Below are 23,196 nucleotides of genomic sequence, written 5' to 3' on the forward strand. Positions count from 1 at the left end.
TTCTTTGTGAAGTCATTCCTGAAGAACGAGTAGGAATGCAGAGAGAAATACAATTTTAATCACTAAGAAACTATGCATTCAATCAACCTGCTTCACTGCCTCTAAAGATTTATCTAATCAGCAAAGCACGGGCTGAGTTTCAAGAAAATACTAGGCATCTTAAAGCCAAAGGTAACACAGCTCATCTGTAGACATTTTCTTGCATTATTACAATATGGGAGAGAATCGGAGGGCATGTTCTAGTCACATCCTTATAAATTATTGTAAGTTAGTCTTTTTATTACTCTGCTTTACACTGTGCACCAAATAAAATTGTGATGAAGCTAATATCTCTCCTTAGGCTCCTCCACAGACTTTCTGGGGTCCTTTTTGCCTTCTGCCAGTTCAGCCACAGTTCAGTCCACTTGCCTCCTGCCAGTCTTCTCCCGTTGACACTCTGCTAACACTCTTGCTTGCTGCCCCGGGTATCTCACTGTGAGCAACCATTTTATGTTCCAGGCTATCAGAGTCTGTCTGACTCTTAACTCAAATCCTAATCTGAGTCTCTCTGCCTCAAACAAGAGCAGATGCTAATTTCTATCCTGACCTCTATACCATGTTCCCCAAATGTCCCAGGGGAAGTTGCCCATGGCAGTCTTATCCAAATTTAATACTGAGAACTCGATTGAGGATTACCTTTTTCTTGAAGCCTTAATATAGAAGAAGAAGAAATCAATAATTACCATCTGATTGGTTCTGCTTGAGTCCAAAACCCTACTTCCTAACACAGTCTGAAGATGCCAAGTTTGTGAACCCTGTCATTCTAAATTCCCAATTGGATGCAAAACACCATTTCATGATGATCTCAATAGTGTACATTTGTATTGTGCTCACAGATTTTTGAGCACTTTCATTTACATTTTTCTTCATTTGATCCTCACAGGCTGGGAAGACTCAGGGGCATTATTATTATCTCCATTTCACATATGAGGAAATTGACTCCTTGGAGCCCTGCTCTTTATTCTAGCTACTAGTGAAATAACCCTGATGATGCATTGTCCATCTTGGATAAAATGTTTGCATTTTAACAAGAGCCTCTTAAAGCAATGTCTTTAATTAAACATTTTCATGTTAGCTCCATTATAGGCTTTTTGAGAGCACTTGGAAACGATGATAAATTACCTAAAACGTATTCAGTATTAACTATGTGCCAGGCACTTGTACTAAGTATTTTACATGGATTATCTCATTTAATCCTTGCAGCTCTATGAAGTATATACTATTATTATATCATTAAATTTAGGAAGTTTAATAAGTGGCAAAGCAGCATTTGAATCCCACAGTCTGACCCCAGAACCCACACTCTAAGTAGGACTTTCACTGTCCCTTCAAACACAACAAATGGGCAACTCTTCTCTCTTAATTTTATAATACAAAACAAAAAGTATTATATAGCACTTTACAGATTACAAGTCAATTTCTCCACATTTATCTAAGCATAGGATTGAGAGCCAGTCGGATATGTAATCCAACGCTGACAGCACCATTTGCAAGCTGTGTTGCATTCAGCACGTCATCTTGCATCCGCATTGTAATATTAAGAAAATACCACCCACCTTACAAGATGTTGTAAGGATTAGAAATAATATAGCTACGTGCTCATATTAACTATTATTATAAACAGTATCAAGGTATGTTATTATTATTACTGACAACACTAGGAGTTCAGAATTATTTTAACACTATTTTACAGATAAAGAAACTAAGCATCAAAGACATTAAATGAGATGCCTCAAATTATATAACTTGTAAGAGTTGGAACAAGATTCAAAGTCTGGTCTGCTTGTACTAAGAACAATATTCCTTTTGGCTGCACCTCTTTACGTGGACCTAAATCACGACTGTGTCCCGTGACTCTCTTATTCTGCTGCCACTGCACACTAGTACCCAAATTGGAACAGAACCCATTTTTAATAGCTCACCGAGATTAGTTTTATGACTTAGAATGAATAGATGACCAATGATATCTACGTCATTAGACAGGATAAAACCTTTCCAAGCTATTACTCAACTTTTATAAATTCTGTTCACATTTTATTATCTTTATAAAGCTATTATTTGACAGTCCTTTAATTTATTCCTATCAAGACTGGATGCAAAACAGCTTTTATCCGAAAGTGGACAATTCTGTCCCAAATAAGGTTGAATGACTAAAACATAAGCCCAAGAAGGAAGAATGTTCAGTGACGTTTGTTCACTGATGTATCTCAAGCTCCTACAACAGTGCCTGACACAAAGTAAATGTTTAATTATTACTTGTTACATAAGTAAGTCCTGCATCTTAATTTGGCAAATATAAACTAGCTCATGGTTTTCAAGAATGACACAAAAATATTTTCCTATTAGCTTCACTTAAAATCACTAAAGCAGACAAGTGACAGTTACCAATCTTACCCAACCTAGGACAAGAGGTACCCTATGGGTACAAACAGCTTGATCAGTGAAGGAAGAAGACCTCCAAAGTACCGACACATCTCCTCTGCTCCACTCACCTCGTTGAATGATGAAATCGTCAGATTGAATGCCATTGTAGCTTCCACATAAGCCACACGACTTCCCTTTATGCTCCTCAGACAATTTGAGGTAAATTCCCGATATTCCATCCCAAGCCAATGAAAAACCAAAAGTTGTTTTCACCAGAATGTAGTCAGCTAGTTTCTCAATGAAAACTTGTCCAATTGTCTGAGGCAATGTTAAACTTGGAAAATAGAACAAAGGCAATCTAAGAATTATGATGAAGGATCAATTACAGACAATCTATTTCTTTCTTGAAGTGACTGAGCTAATTAAATTAAATTAAAGAGAATTATTACTCAAAATTATTGAATAAACTCTGCAGTTAGATTTCCCAAACAACCATCCTATAGGAAATCTCGGCATTTTTTTAAATTCAATATTGACATAAAAAGACAACAAAAATGATACCCATTTCCCCACACTGATTTAGATTTTATACTTATAATTGGATGATTCTTTTAACCAAACAAAAATACATTTCTGCTAAATATCAGTGATTTTTTAAATCTGGAAAATAATCTTGTTTATGTAGAATAATTAGAGCTTAAATGAATTTATTTTTTATCTACAGATTTCAAGGTAATCTAAAAAAGCTGCTCAACTTTTCGAAGCAAAGACAAACAATGGTCAAAATATGTAAACACATTTCTCAAGTTCTGATTTTGTTCAATTTTATTTTAAACTTGGCTGCAAGGAAATAGGAGCTTCTATCCCCAAAATGTCACCTTGGTACAAGTCACTGTTTTCCGATAGAAAAACGTCTAGGCATGATTAATTATAATTTACATTTTTAATGCTGCAAAGTACATTATTAGGAATATAAAATACTTTGTCATACAGTATCACATAGGGGTTATATTAATGATTTTTAAGTTGGGTATAATTTGGCCTCTTTAAACAAGGGTCACACTGAATATTGAAACTCTTGATCCAATGTCCAGTCTTTCCACTTTTCACAAGCATGTGCACATACAAAGGAAGTGGGCAGCATAAGAGAACTGAAGAGAACTAAACAATTGGACATTTTAAAAGCACAGTAAGTCCTCTAGAATACTTCTCGAAGAACACTGGTCTCCTTCCATCCACAGTATTACAAAAGGAGCAGGTGCTAATAATTAAAGAAATGGATTTTCACTAAAATAGCCATGCTAAATAAAAATTATAAACTATAATGTGAGCGTTAAGGGAGGTTAGTACAGATATTCATAATTTCTTTCAAAAACTTCAAATTGGTGAGTTCCTTTCCAAGAAAAGCATGGCTACATGGAACAAAACTATAAAACTCAACATACTCATTATCAAAGGGAGAGTCCCCAAAGAAACAATTCAAAATATCTGTCACTGTTTACACAAAGATTTTTGCAGATAAAGTTTTACAGGGAATTAGTTACAAGAATAGGAAAATAACTAAAAATTTGTATTGGAGAATAAATAACAAGACTCTAGCTAACTACTGCCATAATCTATTCTTATTAAAAATTATAAACATGAGAAATTCATAGTAAATTTATGGTAAAAGTCACAATGAATAATATTGTTTGAGTTTGCAAGTTTATAAAAACTGTACTTTAAAAAAATGAATCATATTTTATAAAGACATTTCATAGCAATGGGATGTTAATTGTATGGAGATACAGTTGCTCTGTTGTGGGTTTTTTTTTTTTGTTTGATCCTTTGTCAGTTGGTCTCTTTCACAGTAAATTTGATTAAATACACAATTTTTGAAAACAAAAGGTGCATAACTGTGATTATCCAGATGTCTATAACATAAAAGCATGTTAGTAGAGATGGGGGATAATAGTAAAAATTAATCTCCCACAAATTTAAGAAGAACTCCATGCAACCTATGCAGGAAACATTAGCAATGCAAACTAAAATGAATGCACAGATTAATGCTGAAAATTATTCACGGGTTCATATGCACCCAAACCCTTCATTTCACAAGAGAGAGAACTAAAGTCCAGGGAGGACCATGTGCAGAGCCTCACACATTTGATTGCATTTTGGCAAACATTTCTCTAGCAGCTGCAATGAGTTAGGCCCTAGGACTAAGCAACAGCTGAATAATAAGAAAACCATCCTCTTTCTATCATACAAGTCGAAATCCTCAAAGAAATATTTTCTCTGAATTAAAATTTAAATATTATGTCCTAGATTTAACAAAGGGTTAGTGCTCTTGAAAATCTGCTTGAATGGCATTTTTGTTTTATAAAACATAATAATTTTTTAAAGTGCCAATTATGTTACCAAAAATAAGAAATTTAAATTACTCTTCAGTCAGCTCCGAGAAATACACAGGTAAATGCGTTATCTTCCTATTCAAATGGCTAAGCTTTCTTTTGTAAGAAAATGAGAAGTACAGAACCCAGTTGATCAGGAAAATAAGCCCCAGGGAGGCAGAGAGGCTGCTCGGGGTTGCCAGTGCCTGGCTCCCCTGGTCCTTCATCCAATGCCCTTTCTGCTCTCACCTGCTGCCGCTTGAAGAATCTAAACTGAGAAAAAAGCATATAGGTTGGTAAGAACGTTGCACTGGAAAGAATCGCCATGGTTCAAACACTTGCTGGTGAATTCTGAGAGATAGAAAGAATTGTTCATCCCACGATTTACTTTTCCTGGCATAACTCAGCCAAGAAATACTTAAAATTGAGTATCTCTATAATTCTTTAGATTGGAAGGTGGATTATTCCACAGTATTCCTGTTTAAAATGTATAAAACCTTCCTCCAAATAAATAAACCTCCTTTTCCCCAAAAGTCTCAGGTCTTATCCTTGTTGGCTAGGAAGGCAGAAGTGGGCCCCTCTCTGGTCTATTCAAGGAGGCTGGTTACTCATTGGCTCTGAATCTTTGTCAGAACACTAATGGAACATCTCAAGTGACACCCAAACTTCAATCACACAAATTTGGAAAGGACTTCCAGAAGTTTAGTTTTATTTTTAAGTCTCTGCTTAACAAAAAAAAAAAAAAGAAAGAAAGAAAAGATTTAAGAAAGAGGGCAAAAATAATTGAAGAGTTGAACTATGAAGATTTCTCCTGTGAATATTTTTCTTAGAAAAAGATGTGATGATCTTATCTCTGCCTGTGTAAACATATTTGTATCCTGCACAAACATTAGGGAGGTTAAACTGGTGAGATTCCTGGCCAGCCATCTGGCTGGCCTCGGAGCCTCCTGAAATTTTGATGTCTGGATGATACAACTTCAAGGTTGTTGTTGAAGAAGAAATCCTCTCTTCCTACTCTCCCAATTCACTTCCAGTGTGAGATGTTTGGAAATTCTATTAATCCATGGTGTTATTTTTATTACATCATTTATCATATCTTACCTGATTCCATCCTTTTTTATTTCATGCCCATAAATTCGAATTTCCTCTTGGTCTGAAAAGAACAAGCTGATAGACCGATAACAATGATACACTGAACCAAGGCACTTAGGGCTGTTATGAACCTTAAAAGGAGAAAAATGAAAGATAGCATAGGAATCAACAACAACGTGTACATATGCCTTCACTTAGTCACTAAATTCACAATGTATGTCTGTAGTTCTATTGCATCATTAGTCCCTGACACTTTGCAAAACTATAGTTACATTTAGGATTTTCAAGAGAAAAACAATATTTACCTCAGAACTTGAACAACAGAATTAACTTCATAAAAGTACAAGGTAACTCAGCATATTTTTTAAATGATCTGAATCTTTACATGTTGGATGTTAATATTCTAAAACTACATGGTATGTAGTGGAAAAAATTAGTCTGGTAGGAAGACAGTAGTGCACCACAAAGAAACACATCTGTAATTTTCATGTCCATATTTGTTATCTGTTAGAGAATCATAAATAGAACTTCAAATGGAGCTCTACATACAGCGGTATGCAAAGGTTGCAAAAGTGGCTATAACCTCAAGAAAAATAAAATTTCCCAGACACTTTAGGGAAGAGAGATTATTTCTCAAAAAATTGATGGGAAAATTAGTTTACTAGTAAAAAGAAAAAAGAAAGCAAGGAAGAAAAGAAGAGAGAAGAGGAGGAGAGGAAAAATAGAGGAGGGGAATGTTACATTCTCTTACTCTATTCCAAAATTAATTTCAAAAGTTCTAAGAAGTAAAATATACATGATGAATCCATAAAATAACTGAAAGAAAATATAGATAACTATATAGAAGGAAAAGAACTTTCTAAGCATAAAAATGATAAGAAAAATCACCAATGATAAGACAGACTTTTAATATTGAACAAATGTATATTAATTTAATGATTAATCAGCAAATTTTATTGATCACTTATTACGTACCAGGCACTGTTTTAGATTCTGGGGATGTAGCAGTCAACAAAACAGACAAAAATACCTGCCCTCATGAATCTTATATTCCATTAGAGGAAAACAGTTAATAAAAGATGTAACTAAATGTAGCTAAAATATATACTATACTAGATGACATGAAGGAGAAACACTAAGCAGAGAAAAGGGACAGAGAGTGTGTGTCAAGAGTTGGGGGACAATTTTAAATTAAGTAGCCAACAAAAGCCTCACTGAGAGGAAATTCTAGTGAAGATGAAGGAGGTGTACGAGCAAGCCACACGAGTATGTAGAAGACCATTCCAGGCGCAGGGAATAGAAAACGCGAAAGCCTGAGGTAGGAGTACACCTAAAAAGTTCGCAGTGTCCAGGAATCCAGGTGTCTGACCCCAGGCAAGATAGTGCAGGATTTTTCTTTGGAGAAACAAAATTGAAAAAAGTTATACAAATACTACTATTTGGGGCTTATCTAATGTATCCAGAGGCTCCCAGCTCAATCTCCCACTAGGCAAGCAAGCTCCCATCCGTATATTCAAAGCTTCCAAAGACATTTTAGAGCCTAATTCTCAAACGTCAATAAAAATTCATGGATCATTTGGTGAAAGCCTGCAACATGAAACACAGACACCAAATAAACAAACAAAAGAAAGGAGATCAAAGGAATCAAAAACAATTCAGAAAAATAAACTTCCAAAAATCCATAATTAATATCTTCAGAGAGAAAAGTGAGTATATGCCATTCATGAAACAAAATAAAAAGCAATCAAAAATGAAATTCAAGGAATAAAAGTAAATGATTGGATATTGACAATATGATAGGAGAAACTTATAACTGAAATAGAAGGGTTGGAAGATAAATATCTAAGAGTTGGAAAGAAATCTCCCAAAATGTAAAAGAAAAAAGCAAAAAGATGGAAAAGAGGGATGAATTAATGAGAAAATTAAGGATCAATCATTGAGTTCGGGGGGCTGGCCCCGTGGCTTAGCGGTTAAGTGCGTGCGCTCTGCTACTGGCGGCCTGGGTTTGGATCCCGGGCGCGCACTGACGCACCGCTTCTCCGGCCATGCTGAGGCCACGTCCCACGTGCAGCAACTAGAAGGATGTGCAACTATGACATACAACTATCTACTGGGGCTTTGGGGAAGAAAAGGAGGAGGATTGGCAATAGATGTTAGCTCAGGGCCGGTCTTCCTCAGCAAAAAGAGGAGGATTAGCACAGATGTTAGCTCAGGGCTGATCTTCCTCACACACACACAAAAAAAATCATTCAGTTCAGCAGCTCCAATATCTGAATAACAGAATTTCTGAAACAGAGGAAGAGAGGAAATTAATAAAGAAATATTATTCCAGAACTGAAGGATTTTTAAAGCTCAAAAGGGCCCATCAAGTACTTAGCAAAATTTTTAAAAAAAACACCTCATGTAATCATGAAATCTCAGAACTCTGGGGATAAAGAGATTTAAAAATTTCTGAAAAGTGAGGAGAAAGAACAAAAGACTGTCTACAAAATGATCAGAAATCAGAATAGACTGAAGTTCAAAATTCTGAAAGTGATTTCCAAATTATAATCAAGATTTCAAAATTTTCCCTCAGTGCACTCTTTCCAGGAAAGTATCTTCTTTTTCTGGAAAGCACTGCAACCAAGCACTGTCCACATGTTCAGAGCATCCAATAACCTTTTCAGAGCCTATCTCTCAAGTATGAACAAAGTTCAATGATCACTAGACATTTCATGGGACCCAAGAAACAGGGAAACCAATCCAGGAGAGAGAAGAGTGAAATTCTCCAGGATGGTGAAAAGAAATCTCAAGCGCTAAGTGCACAGTAAGCTTGAAAGCAACCAGTTTCCACTGGAGCAGGAGACTGCAAAACTGAGGAAGGGATGTCTCAGGGCGGGAGAGAGAAACCGAGAGATTGCCTAATGTACCTGACCACATTGAGAAGAGTTACATAGAGACAGAGAGTTTGGAGGAAAAATAATAACGATTGGAGTACAGAAAATGCAGCAAATAAAAAAATGGGATAACTGTTAACTCTATAAAAATGTACAAAGAAGAGAAACAAAATGATAACCTATTGGGATCAGCTTTAAACAATATTTATATGATAATAGTTATACATGTACAATATGAAAATGACAATAATGTAAAAACTACATATGATTTAACCCAAATGGTGATATCACTCTATTAGGAGAAAGGAAGGAAAGTGTGTGTGTGTGTGTGTGTGTGTGTGTGTGTGTGTGTGTGTGTTAGGGGCAGGAAGGATGACGTAAATGAGATGATTCCCCGTTTTCCATAGTAGGAAGTGAATGAATAAGGCCTAACTTTGAAAAATAAAGAAATAATAGCATATTTTGACACGAAAGATAAGAGCCAGAAGAAACAGCTAAAAAAGTTGAAGTAATTGCTTTTGGGAAGCCAGACTTCAGCTGGGGTTGGGGGGTAAAGGAAAGTGGGGGCTATTTTTTTGCTTCATATGTCTTCATGAAATCTTTTAAACTATGTACCTGTATTATTTTCATAAAAATAAAATTGAATTTAAATAAGAAAAAGAAAATAATCAGAAGTATAGAAAAGGATATACACATAAAGATGTTTATTAATGTATCTTTTAAAATACTGAAAATATTTTTCAAAATCGTATTTCTAAAACAGGGCATAATTAAATAATTTGAGTATTCTCCAAGTTGGAAAAAATACAGCTAACAAAATTTGTGTTAGTCAAGAATATCTGAGATGGAACACAGTTCTTGATATAATATCAGGTAAAAATGTGGACAGAAAATTGTACATAGTGTGATTTCAATATTATAAATGTGTATAAAATCCAGAGTAAAAAGTGTAGAAGGAAATATGTGACGCCATTAACAATGATAATTCTTGACTGATAATTCTATCATCAATTTTTAGTCTTCTCTGAAATTTTCAAGTTTTCTACAGAAGAAGTGAACTACTTCTATAATCAGGGGAAAGATGACATTTAAAATAAATGGATTTGTTGAGTTCAAAGAAAATTCCACCAACCAAAACAGGGCCAAAGAGAAACAACATCTCTTAACCCTGGAAACACAGTTCAGCATTGTGTGCTATCTCAAAGGACAGACTATCTAGTTGACACCTTAATCCCAAAAAGGGTGACACACTGAACAAGAACACTCAGTGAGGGAGTCAGAAGGTGTCTGAGTGATAACCCAGTGACAGAGTGGAGGAGTAAAGGACAGCAGGCGACTGAGAACAGGGGCCCTGTTGTACTGAGGCCACATTCCACTAACTCCCCTACCTACGGAGACCTCTAAATTTTTATCCTTATGCCTCATAAGTTAATTTCATTTCTGGGTCACAAGGATTTGTTACTCTTAAAAAGCTTCAGGGCCTACTTTTTAATATTTGCCTCACCTAGGAGAGGAGGAGAATTTATGCAATTCCATCGTGAGTTAGAAGGGAAAAAGAAAACAGAGATTCAAACAAATGATGGCTATGGAGAGTTTTTGCTTTTGAGCAGGACAGCACAGGGGTTTCCTGATTATGCTTTGAGATATCTGGACATTCAGGGGAAGAGAGTGGGTAAGGAAAGAGGTCCCAGACTTTCTTACATCAACTAGAGCCACTCTGCAGCTTGTATTTGGGGATGTCTCCTAAAAATCCTTTTCAATTAAGCATCTGCAACTAAGAACTAACTCTCTGAGCTCAATCATATAGAATCAATCTAACTAGCAATCAGTTACCTGTCTCCATATCCTCTAGCCTGTGCTTATGTACCCCGTTTGACAAAAGCCAGCCTGAGGTTCATACTGAGGGGTTTTAACAAATTAATCCAGGCAAGCATTACACTGGAAGTGTCAAGAAGGAAATATGTATGAGTAATATGGATGTGCCTGAACCCACCCCCTCTTCAAAATGTTCAAATAAAACCTGAAGGATGGAGATATAGACTGGAGTTGATACTATGACACCCATGATATAGACATTTCTGCATTGCCTGTAAGTCCCTCCCACATGGATCCAAACCCTTCTTCTCCCAGGCCTAGGCCCCATCTCAATAGAACTATACTCAACATAGCTGCAAATTTGGTCCATCCTATTAATAACAAACCCCTCTGCTTCCCCAGGCAGGGCACTAAGTATTTATGCTATGATTATTACACATTTTCCATAATTTTCTAGTACTTTAAAAATACGGACTTTGCCAGAAATAATTTTTTAAGTTAATTATGCTCTAGGGTCACCTACCCACACAGTGTACCGAGGCTCCAAATTACCACAGTCTTTTGCAAAAATGTAAGAACAGTTTCCTGGGAAATAGTAGTAGATGCCATCAAAAGTTTCAAAGTGGTACTGTCCCCAAGTTTTGCAAATCCCATCTCTGCCACTGCCCATGTTTGGCACTGAAAATAAACAGGATAATATTTAGTGGAATAAAATAGATTACATCTGTGTCTAGCAAGGTTCGGTCATGGTAGGTGATGATTCTAATTTTCATTAAAATAATTATTTTCTTCTTTGGTGGCCAATGTCACTGGAAGAAATAACACATAAAATTACTAGTTGCTCTCAAAACTATTAAACTCCTCTGAAGATAAAACATGGTCTCCAAATTGTTTTGAAGAAACGATTTATGTTAGAAACTTCCTTAATTTCTGCTTCCAAAGGAAGACTCTGGAAGAAGGGAAGCAGGGAAAATGATACAGTAAGGAGATGATAAAGCAAATATAATGGCTCAGAAAAGAAAGAAATGTTACCACTGAGCGTCCTAAAAATTTGCATAGGTAGCATTAGAGTGTTCCAGTCCCCTCGTTTCTTTCAAAAATATCTTAATAGTATCCACAGAGAAAAATAACCACTGACAAAAAAAAAATCATGTTTATATGTCTGGGACCTGGGGATGGGGAGCATTAGTCATCCAAAATCTGCTGGAATTTAGGAATTCATGACCTCAAACTAGCCAAATTTCAAGCAATGTTTGTCTTATATCATACAACTCATCTCCTATTCTCTTCATCTCCATCTCCCTTCTTACCCTTGTGGATAGCTCTCTATTCTATTTTGATTTTCTAGACCCTTCCCTTTAGAATAATATGGAAACAAATGACATTTACTTAGCACTCAATATGTGTAAAACATTTTAATACACTCCATAGGGAGCATAAAGATAAAGCACAATCATTGTATCTTTTCTTTTTGTATTTTTACTTAAGTTTATTAGCCTCGGCCAACTTTAGCCTTCTCAGGAAAAAACACAGAGGGATTCATTATTCAGGCAGTTTTCTCTGACAGCATATTTTACCTCTGTTGCTATTTTCACAGAATCTTGTACTTTCCTTTATAGCACATATCACAAGTGTAATTAATGTGTACCTGTTGTGCATTGGTAGCTTCCTCTAGACTGTAACCTCCAGGAGGGCAGGAACATGTCTATATTATTCACTACTGTATCCCCACGGCCTAGCCTGGGATCCAGTAGATATTCAACGAATACTCACTAAATAAATGAATATTTGTTAGTAATTATTGACATAGGATCCTATCCTAGACACTGTGGATAAAAATATTTTTTAAGAAGCCCCTGCCCTTGAAGAGCTCTCGATAGTATTTCTATTTTATGTACAGATTGTCCAATTAATCCAAAGTCAAAAAGAATGAGTGGCTCCAAATAACAAATCTAATTTATAAAGCAAAAGACAGGTGAAGGAGAACCTGGTTTTAATGGGCTTGTACCACCTAAAATGGAAAAAGCATTTGAGGAAACAGTAGAGATGAGCAAGAAGGGAAAGTGGGCATATCTATTTTCTTTTACATTGTTTCTAAATTATTGGGAATGAACTGTGGCCACTCCAGTTAATATACAATATGATCATCCCAACTCCCAATGGATGAACATGACTATAGCAAATTATGCCTTAACATTCTCTTTGGCATCTCATAATTCTCTCCTAAGCATCCCTGAAACTTACCAATCTGGCACCTTGTCCCAAGAGCCTGAAATATTTGACAGTCACATGTACCAGTCTTAGAACAGAAAGCTCCATTAAGGCATTCATGAGGACAAGAACCTGAGGGGTAAAAAATAAGTTATCTTCTGGCGTGCATCCGTTCTTATAAACATAATATGTCAAGATTTAGCTTGGACTAACTGTGACCACTACTAACTCAAACAGAACCCTGGGCCTCTTGCCTTTGATGAGCTAAAGAATTAAACCGGTCAAGTCTCTATCTCGTTCATTTCATTATGTGTGCTGTGAAACAAGAAAGACAGGCTTTCACATCTCAAACTACCCTGAGAGCAAAGGTTAGCCTCCTTTAAGCAACTGAAAGGTCAAGTTCCCATGTAAGGGATCCCTGTCCCAGATGATGAGAACCAGAAATACACAAGCTGCAGATGATTCTGTTGACGGAGTTTGGCACCAGCTGCACGTCCAATCGGCTCCTTCTGCAGGAGCAAGTGCTATATTAAAGAATAGCATCCATCATTAGTTGGAGGGATCAGGCAAAGTATAAAACTCAAAAGGAAACTCCCACTTTTGAAGAGAATGATTAAACACATCATTCAAAGTTTGTGTATTAATCCTCAGGCTTAATTACAAATGACGCATTCTTTCTGACCCACATTTAATTTTAATGGGGCAGAAGCCAAAGTCACTGCTGGTTGTCACCAAAAATATTCTTTCTTTCATGGAAAGAAAAATTGCCCCAAAGGATTATGTTGAAAAGAGGAAGCAAGAAACTATGAGCTCCTAAACGAGTTTTAAAAACACAAATAAATCACAGTGAAAAATTTTCCTCTAATAACAAGAGGACAAAAAGCAACTGGCAAAACTCAAGCAGAAAGGATTTAAGTAACACAAGAGAACTAAAAGACATCTTTGAGTCACCAAAAAGTATTACTAAAGATTGGTCCATTCTGGAATCTGTTAAGTTTATGGAAGACATTTATCTAACTGTAATAATTTAATCACAGTTGTGTCAAAGACAAGAATTAGAAAAGGCTATTATCCTTCCACCTTAAGATCCAGTGATCTAAAATATCTCTCTACGTTTAAAGATGCACAAGTCTCTAAGTATATCTTAACTGAGGAAAAATGAACTGTTTCAACTTTAATCAAAAGTAGGTAATAGGCAAGAAATGATGCTTGTTAGAAACTTAAATGCAGGCTTTTAAAATTTTATCTTAGATCACAATCTCTCATTTTTCCAATGAATAAACATCTAGATATGTAGATAAACAAATATATCTCCTTCAAAAATCTATTGACAGCCCTGTTTATTCTCTCGAAAAACTCAAATTAAATTTCACACTACCATCAGCATTCTGCTTAATGGAAATGGGAAACTGGTAAGCAAAAATGGCGATGTCAAGGAATCAAGGAGCAAGTAATTAACTCAGAAAAAAAGTTTCTGATACCCAGTGATATCTTTCCTGGTTATGTACTTATCGACTCTGTCTAAGTGTTTAACCTGCTTATTTTCAAATATAATTCAAATTTCTATGTGAAGTGAGCTTAAACTATTGCTGAGTGTTATCACCACCATGGCTCAGGTCCCTCCACATATGATGGGGAAGTCATAAAGCGTTGACTCGATATGTCCCCTAAAGAGAAAGCAAATACAAAACCACAGGTGTTGCACTGACCTTTTATTTTGCTCTCACCCCAATTAATAGTTTCATGGAAAAAATATCTTGGAGAAGTTGCTTCAAGCTTTGAAAGAAAGAAATAAGAATTCAAGAGGGTTAAATTATTTAATTCAAGCCAAACATGCAGATTAGAAAACCTGGAAAATAGCTACAATTACAGAAATTATAAAGTGCTGACTCTATATTTCCTTGGATTATTGAGGCAAAATCTCCAGAAAGCAGAAAGGACTCCTCTGAGGTTGTAGTTAGAAGACCTGACTTCAAGGTTTGGTTTTGTCTTGTACGTGACTTTGACAAGTCCTTTATCCTCTCTGACCTCACTTCTTCTCCCACCTCTCTACCCTCCTTGGGAAAGAGCCTGACTGGAGTCTGATCTTTGGATTAACTGACTGCTTTGCCTGCAAAAGTAACAGTTTTTTGATATTTCCAAGTACAGATGGGTCTGGAGAAAATGCATGGGGCTGAGGGACCAATAGACAGTGATGTCCCCCCTGCCTGCAGACCCATCTGTGAAGACACCATCCACAGAAGCTTCTGTTGCTGCAGTGTGAGTGTGTCACCCTCAGTCTCCAAAGAACTGACACTTTGAAGTTCGTAGAACACTTAAATATATCCTTTTACAGAGCCCACGGCACTTCAGGGTACTGGTGAAGAGCATGAATTATAGAATCAAACAGACCTGGTTTAGAGTCCTGATTCTGCCCTTACTTACTCTTAAGCAAGTTTCCTAACCTCTCAGTGCCTCATTTTACTCGTCTGTAAAATGAGAACAATGGTACCTACTTCATTGTGCAGTTATGATAATAAATTAAAACTTACATGTAAAGATTCTAGCATAGTGCCTCACACATAGAAAATTGGCAAAAAAGAGATTTATATTAATCTAAGCAACCCAGACAAAACCTTAGGATTTTTAGAGGTCAATACAGTTTAATAGCAAATAATTGTGGATTACTAAAACTAATCAATTAGGGATTTTTATTCCAACTCAATGCCAATTTATTGTACAGTCTGGGGCAATATCCTTTCCAATAGCATTTTTGTGTTCATCAGAAGAATACATACTTCCAAGATTTGCCACATAATTGTCCATTGAGAAGCAGATGATGTTAGAAACACTGGAAAGGGTGAAGGATACAAAGAGATGGGGGCATGGCAAATGTGACTTCAAGTACAAAGTCTTGTCTCAACAGATTCTTGTCTCCTTCTGCATGTAAAGTTTTACTTTGGTATTTTCCACCCCACTACTTTTTCTTTTAACAGGCAAACCTGCCCCATGCTAGATAAAAGGACTCCCACAAACTCTTCCCACATGAAGACTCCTTTCTAAACTCCTCGCCCCACACTAGGACTCCAAGTACATTGCTTCCTGCTCTCATTCCTTGTAGCTTTTATCCTCACTGCTCAATCTCCCCCTTTTGCCCTTGTCTCTGTCTTCAAACTAAGTTAGACTCACAACAGTCTCTGACCTTCATTCCCCTGAGTCAGCAAGTCTTATTCTCTCTTCAGCCTTCAACTGCCTAAATCTAACACAGCCACCAATGTTAGTGGGCACCAAAATCTTCCTGCTTTGGCTCCAATGAATCATCTCCAACACTCACTGAAAGTGTATAGTGACTTCAACTCTGCCTCATACAGTCTTATAACCTTAAGCAAATTATTTAACCTGCTCAGCCTCAGTTTCCCAATCTATACAATAGAAAAACATTAGCTGCCTCAGAATTGTGGTTAAATGAAACGGGATAAGCAAAGCACCAAGAATAGCACCAGGCACATAATCAGGTTTGTAAACATCTCACCTATTTTTATTATTAGGCAAAAACTGATACATTGGATAACACCAGACCAAGGCAAGAATGTATAATTTGGTTTTTGCTCCATATCCTCTCATTCAACTCAGGCTACACCTCCTCCGTGGAATTTACAATGGCTACCTAGCACACCAGCCTCCTGGTTACAACAGCATCCTAATTACTACAGCATCCTAACAACCACAGCTTTCCATGCATCATACTACAATATGTCACCGATGCTAAGGCATGACACACAGCTTTTACTTTTTTAACAAGTCTAAACTCAGAATGGCATCTTACATTTATAATTGGGAGCACATTTATTTTGTATGTCATATAAATAATGGCAAATAATTGATGATGCCTTAGAGTCAATGAACAAGTTATACAGAAGTGACTTCTTTACAGGCCTACTTCCAATAGACATTGAGTTTCTAGATAATAAGCACTGCTACTCTTGGTTCTATCTCCAGCATGGCTCCTTGTATGTGGTCAACAAATACCAACTGAACTGAAAATAGACATTATTTAAACGGGAATTATCTGCCTCCCAAGGCTGTTTAGAACCGTGACTATGAAAGATTCTGTGGATGCCCCCCCCACACACACATCCTCTCAGCCCACCTCAGAATTCACCTGCATCTGGGTTTCTGGGCATATTGAGACCCTCCAACTTCAAGCACCAGCTTCTTTCTGTCTCTGCCTGAGGACAGAGTCCGAGCAGGACAGACCACAGGAAGTGCCTTCCAGGGGATTTAAGGCCCCGCAGGGGCCACCCTCAACCAATGAGAGCCAACAGTTCGTGGATTAGTACTCCACCTTCCTCCATCCCTTGGAGAATCAATTCTAAAATACATTCTACACAGCTCTTCAGAGAGTCCCCAACGACTGAGCCTGAGATGCCTAAAGCAGGAAGCTTTAACACACGCTGTATTGGATTTCTCCCTTCCCAGCCTCACTTTCCGCTCTCCTTCACTTGTGTGCACGTTCCAGATAAATTACCTGCGCCTAAGTCTACGGCTCAGCACCTGCTTTCAGGAGAAGAATTTTTGAAATGCAATACCAATGCAAAAAAAATTCCAGGCAGTGCGCGCCTCTAGTCACATAAGTGATAAAAGAAGACAGCCTCTTTTTCTTCCTTGCTGATTACATCTCTGCAGGAGGGCGAGAAGCACAGAGAAATACCACCTTTAGATGAGAAATCACTGCAGTGCACAACTAAACCATTGACAGAAGTGCATCTACCCCTCCTTGGCTCATTGTTCATCTCATTGCCAACGTATTTCTGAATCCTTACTTGCACAGATATCTATCCATCAGTGTTCTGTGTTCCTAGAGCAGGGGAGTGAATCTGTGGACAAGAACGACCTTATAACAGGTGAAATTTTGGTCCTAGACAGTACAACGCCTGAGTATGACCTCATTGTCCTTTTTAACGTTTCTTCTTTTAAAACTTGTTCAGACATTGAGTGATTTTTGTGCATGTTCTCCAGCTACAGGACATAGAAGGGCAGTGTACTGCTCTTGACTCTCTCTAAAAGGGAAATCGAGACAAGGTAAGTGTGTTCTCACTTATTAACAGATGGCAGGTATTAAAGTAACTCCTTTGGGGTAAACGATACAAATTCGAAAAACATCTAAACGGACAATAGTATAACCCCACCCATAGGTCACTCCACGTGACAACTTTGGGGTAGATTTCACAGGTTCTTGAGTCTAGTGGGTTCACCAGAATGCAGCATTCCCAAAATCAGGTTTTCTACTGAGTCATGCTGATGTCCTTTTGTGGTTAATACAGTCTACTGGCAAACAAGTACTTAAAATTTCTCAGAGAAAAATCATTTTAACCACTTCACATGATACATAAGTACTTAAGTATACAAAACATTCTTCTTAAGAAAAAAGTATTTCCATTCCATAGACAAGCCTTTGCCCATTCTAGTACAAAAAAAGATCTCTATTCTTGATAAGAATAAATTAGTTCTGTCTTCTAAATTGTCACAACAGCATATCAAATCTGTCTTCAATTCCCTTTAGTTAACACCACAAAATATACAAATTCAGGCATCCATCAGAAAATGCTAGTAGAAATTGATTGAAATTCAGCATTTGACAAAGGCCTCCTTGAATATATAAGCTATTTGCTATATATAGACTCAAATCATATTACTTCCCAAAGAAATGCCTTTATTAAGTTAGGATTCTCTATTTTACCATCCATCTTTTATAGAGAAATATTATTAAAAACCCACCCATTTGAACATTCCAGCCATTGTTTGAAGATACTGCAATTATGTTATCCAATATCCTTTGGAACCCAGGCAAAAAGGTCTCCTCAAATTCAGTGTTACCCCATTCCTCCCAAAAAAAGGCTACCTCTCCAGAAGTGCCTGTAATTTAGATTTACCAGACAATAGAATGGCTCTCTGTCAGGACACCAGGACATCACTGATGCCCTTTTGCAGTACTTAGCTCAGATCATTTATACCTTTCTCTGCCCGTGTTTGGTTGTATTTGTTCTGTTGTCATTGTTCTCACTGATATTGTGCTTAATTTTTAAACTAATTAAAATTTTCTGGCAAGTAGATGAGATTAAATCCCCCACAAACGCTGTGAGCCTATCAGTAGGTAATGGAGGCGAAGAGCAAAAACGCATTTGACCACAAACAAGTCAATAAGAACTAAGCACGAGTTTGAGGGTCGCAGAAAAGCAGTAGAGAAGTTACTTTGCCTCTTCCTCCTCCTTCTTGCTTTGTTTGTAGCATTTTATTCCTCTCCACAAAGGTCTCATTGTTGAAGTGATAGCAGAGGCCCAAAGCAGAATGGATTATTTCTCTGCCTCTCTCTATCCGAGGCATAACCTACCTGTGCTGCTAAAAGAGCTCTTTTCTGTCGATTTTCATTAAACCCGATTCTGGAAGAAAACAAAAAGAACTTGTATAGTCAAAGGCCTCTAGGCAACCTGAACGAGCCTTTCCCAAGAGAGAGCTGGTGTTTTCCTCCTGATTTCCATCACTTTATCAAAGAGGTCTTTCTTGGCTTAACATTTAACAGGTCCCCCTCCCCCTTTGGAGGGGTTAGATTTGGATGATGGCACTGTCTCGGTTTACAAAATTCGGGAGTGTCCCCAAACCTCTCCGGTCTCTGATGTAAACTGAATTTTAGGAAGGAACTTTGAGATAGAGAAATATACAAAATAGTGTAACATTGTAGCACTAGCACACATGATATTTTCTCTCCACATGACTTTATAAAACTGGGAGGTAAGTATTTGCCAAGCACACATTCGCTTTTTTCAAACATGGTACTTAATTCTCTCCCTTTCCATGTCATAAAGGGCAGATTAATATTCATGTGAGTAAGCACGTCAAACTGTGCTTTGCCAAAATCAAATGGTGAATATATATCTGCTTTTCATTAAGCAGATCAGTTTAGTCCAAAAAATGATTTTCATTATTTATTGCTAGAACCATTTTATTTTTTTGGTCATTGAAAACTGTTTCACTCTATGTTAAGAATATAGCACATTTGTAATCAACAATATATATTAATAACAATATAAAAGGGGAAATTACTGAATATAACTTCTTGGCAAATCTTTGAAGTGAAAGGACTATCTCCTTAGTATCTACATTCGTCGGACACCACTAAGAACTCCTCTTGTAATGAAAATGAAGAGAAAGATTTTTACTTCGTAGATAAGGAACTGAATGTCTATGAATTTTTAATTTGTGAAAATGCTTTAAAGAACTACATCTCATGCCTTTTTTTGTAAAATATTTCATTTTTTTTTCAAAAGCAGATACAGATACCTGCTGAGCTCTGCTTATTCCCATTTACTTTATGTTTTAGAGGACAGAAAGAACAAAACATACTCACTTTGATGTTCCTGTCAAGAAGGATGATGCACAAATATATCCTGCCAGAGATAGATATATATATATATAAGAATGAAAAAAAATTGTCCAAATATCTTGGTCACATGTTCTGCCTATTAATATATCATTTTAATCTAAATTCTAAAACTTAGACTGAGTTTTACTGTTAGTTATTTTGCATTTTCTAGAGGATTTTGACCAGCAAATTCCCTGTGAGACATCAGGGTGCCAGGCAATCGAGAAAGAATGGTAGTGTACCTAGATTTACACAGAGACGTGAGCCAGTGGAGCAAGCACTAGACTTGGAGTCAGAGATCCAAGTTTTAGTCCTGGTCCTACCACTTTGTAAATGCCAAGCTTAAGCAAGCTACCAAACACATCACAAATAACAGTGTGGGACAACTTGATCTCCAAAGTCCCCTCCAGCTCTCAACGCTTTACGACATTTTCTCCTTGGAGTTTCGGTCACTACTAGGATTGCAAGATAGTGGCTACGACCGCTCTAGTCTTTTACACTTTAGTAATTTCTCCCACTTCGCCTACAAGCTCCAAAATATGCACCCTTTTCAGGGATTGAAAGCTAACAATTGAATGTAAATAAATGCTTTCCCCATAAAAATATTTTATAAAAGTTAATTTACAAATAAAATTGCTAGGAAAATAATCAAAAATCAATTCTTAGCCCCAAATATCAAAGATATTCTTATAACATCTTTTTACCATTCTTTGAGTTGATGGCATGAAGAAAGTTTAAGTACTCAATTTCTCTTTATTATAAAATTTCAAATGTTTAAATTACACAGACAACTATTTTAAATCATCTTTGAGAAGAGAAAAAGCTAGAATCAGACCTTCTTCCAGCACAGTTGCATATCATAATAAAAGCATGATTTTAACATTTAAAAAGGAGTCAAAAAATGAAAACTAAAAGTTCCAAATTATCTACACTATTAAGAATTTTCAAATAGATGATCTCGGTGTCATTTAGTATATGTCCATTCTAATGACTTCAAAGTGTTTAGCAGTATAAGGGGAAACTGTTCCTATCAGTTGCAAGAGAGATTAAAATGCAATAAAGTAAGGTAAAAATTTAATATAAGTTCTTACCTTGTAATAAAAACAGCAGTATATGAAGCAAGAATATACTCCAAGGTATCATTAAATTGAGTTTTCTCACAATGTTCATTTCAGTGTAGCCTTTCTCCCTGAAATGTAACCAAATTGTTTGTCTTTACTATGATGGCATCTTAGGAGTACGCGTATTTGTAGAGTACTCAAATTCGTATAAATAATGCTTTGTAATAAAGCAATTCAAAAGAGAATTCCAGGCTTTCTAACTACATACAGTATCTGAAGCTTTAGAACTTGCAGGCGACCCTTTGGCTGAGTCTCTCATTCGTGACGCACGGCAGCCTCTTACCTGAGCCGGTGTTAGTTACACCCTGCCCCACTCTTGCACTTCGTACGCCTTTTTAGCCTATGTTAGCCTTTATAATTTCTAAAGATAGCAGCATCCAAAAAAAACAAAACTGTTGCTATCTCCTGATGTCATAAGAGATGATCATTATTTCTAATTATTGATCTATTCTCCGTTTTATTCATAAAATAATTACTGTCCTTTGAAAAAAAAAAAGGTGAAATGAAATTCTATCAATTATTCCTCAAACGTATAGATGTTCTCATAAATTTTTCTTTAAGAATTTAAGATCTTAATCCCTTTTCAGTGTCTACATGATTGCTAATTCTATGAGCCAAAAGACGTTTGCCTATACATTCATGTTTTAAGCATAAAAACACACACACTTCACTAAAATTATAAGTAGCTATGTGCCTATGTATACACACACACACATGTTTGCATGTGCACACTCATTTTAAAATTTTGATGAATAGGTTTAAATAATTTAAGTATACTATGTTTTCAATAAATATTTATTGAAAAGTTATAATTCTAAACAGATAGACTTATTTATAGTTACATCCTAAATATTGGCCCAAAAATATTTATCTACTCAGCCACAATCAAAACTATAAAACATTCTAGATACTTAAGAAGACGTTACTACAGAATAAAGTAAAAAGTTAAGCTTAAAATTTGTTTAAAGAACAATAATTTTCCTCCCAATAAATTTTAAAATTAAGTGCAGCAATTTTGTTTATGCAGAATGCTTATTGACTCTTTCTGGAAAGGGTGGGAATGTAGATAACCAATATACATTACTAAGTCCCTCCTTAATTTACAATAATTTCTCTTGGCTTCATAATTTCCCATATAAGTCAACCTAACACTTGAAAAATCTATAAATCATACTTTAAGATTATTTTTTTCCCTATCTAGTAACTTAAAATTTTTCACAAGTGACATATGCATGGAAAAGTCCCAAATGGATACCAAAGTTAAATTTTGTGGTTCAAAAAAATAGACATTTTGATAATATACGTAGTTATTTCTAAACACTACCAGAACTTGGTGAGAAAGGATTAGTAAACAGCAATATAAAGCCATGTGAAAAATATTTATTTCTAATATAAATTTAGATATTTTATGTACTTAATTCAAATATACTCAAACTCTGAACTTTTCCTCTCAAATTTCATACAGTATCTTTACTTTTGATTCAAAAGCATCATAGCCATTTTCACTGGTTACAGTTGAAAATTCCAAGACTACATCCTCTGGCATTTTTATGACTGTTTTTCAGTTTTGAACTGTATGCATTTAAAAACTATAAATAGTTTTGTCTGGTAAAGAAAATAGAAGAAATGTGACCGTTCTTTTATAGATAGAGGTTTAGTGTATGCCTTCTTTCTGTTCCTCCTCAATCCAGGCTCATAGTAGGTAGGAGATTAGTAAAGGAGAACGAGCAATGGCAACAAAAACAATAACAGAAGTCCCAAGTTCTTTTTCAACCAACTACATTATGAATTCATTACATTAAATGGTAGGCTGCATGAAAATAGGGAAAATAGACTTCCATGAATAGCTATAATAGAACAGAGAGTTTAGATGAAAGATTAGAGCCAGAGCTACAAAAAAAAGGAAT

The 23,196-nt window shown here is 36.2% G+C and overlaps 1 protein-coding gene across 2 annotated transcripts in view; it reads right to left on the minus strand.

Moving 5' to 3' along the window:
• The window catches only part of OTOGL (otogelin like), a 135,385-nt gene extending 114,047 nt beyond the window's left edge, over positions 1 to 21,338 (minus strand). For both annotated transcript variants that reach the window (XM_058568844.1, XM_058568843.1), the window contains exons 1-8: positions 21,260 to 21,338; positions 20,154 to 20,193; positions 19,140 to 19,188; positions 14,479 to 14,545; positions 12,803 to 12,901; positions 11,082 to 11,236; positions 5,877 to 5,998; positions 2,532 to 2,737 (exon numbers count right to left, since the gene is read on the minus strand). In XM_058568844.1, coding sequence (XP_058424827.1) covers positions 2,532 to 2,737; positions 5,877 to 5,998; positions 11,082 to 11,236; positions 12,803 to 12,901; positions 14,479 to 14,545; positions 19,140 to 19,188; positions 20,154 to 20,193; positions 21,260 to 21,338 — 817 coding nt within the window. The remainder of the gene's footprint in view (positions 1 to 2,531; positions 2,738 to 5,876; positions 5,999 to 11,081; positions 11,237 to 12,802; positions 12,902 to 14,478; positions 14,546 to 19,139; positions 19,189 to 20,153; positions 20,194 to 21,259) is intronic.
• Between the last annotated feature and the right edge of the window lie 1,858 nt (positions 21,339 to 23,196).

Source organism: Diceros bicornis, chromosome 25 (genome assembly GCF_020826845.1).
Source record: "Diceros bicornis minor isolate mBicDic1 chromosome 25, mDicBic1.mat.cur, whole genome shotgun sequence".
NCBI lineage: Eukaryota > Metazoa > Chordata > Mammalia > Perissodactyla > Rhinocerotidae > Diceros > Diceros bicornis.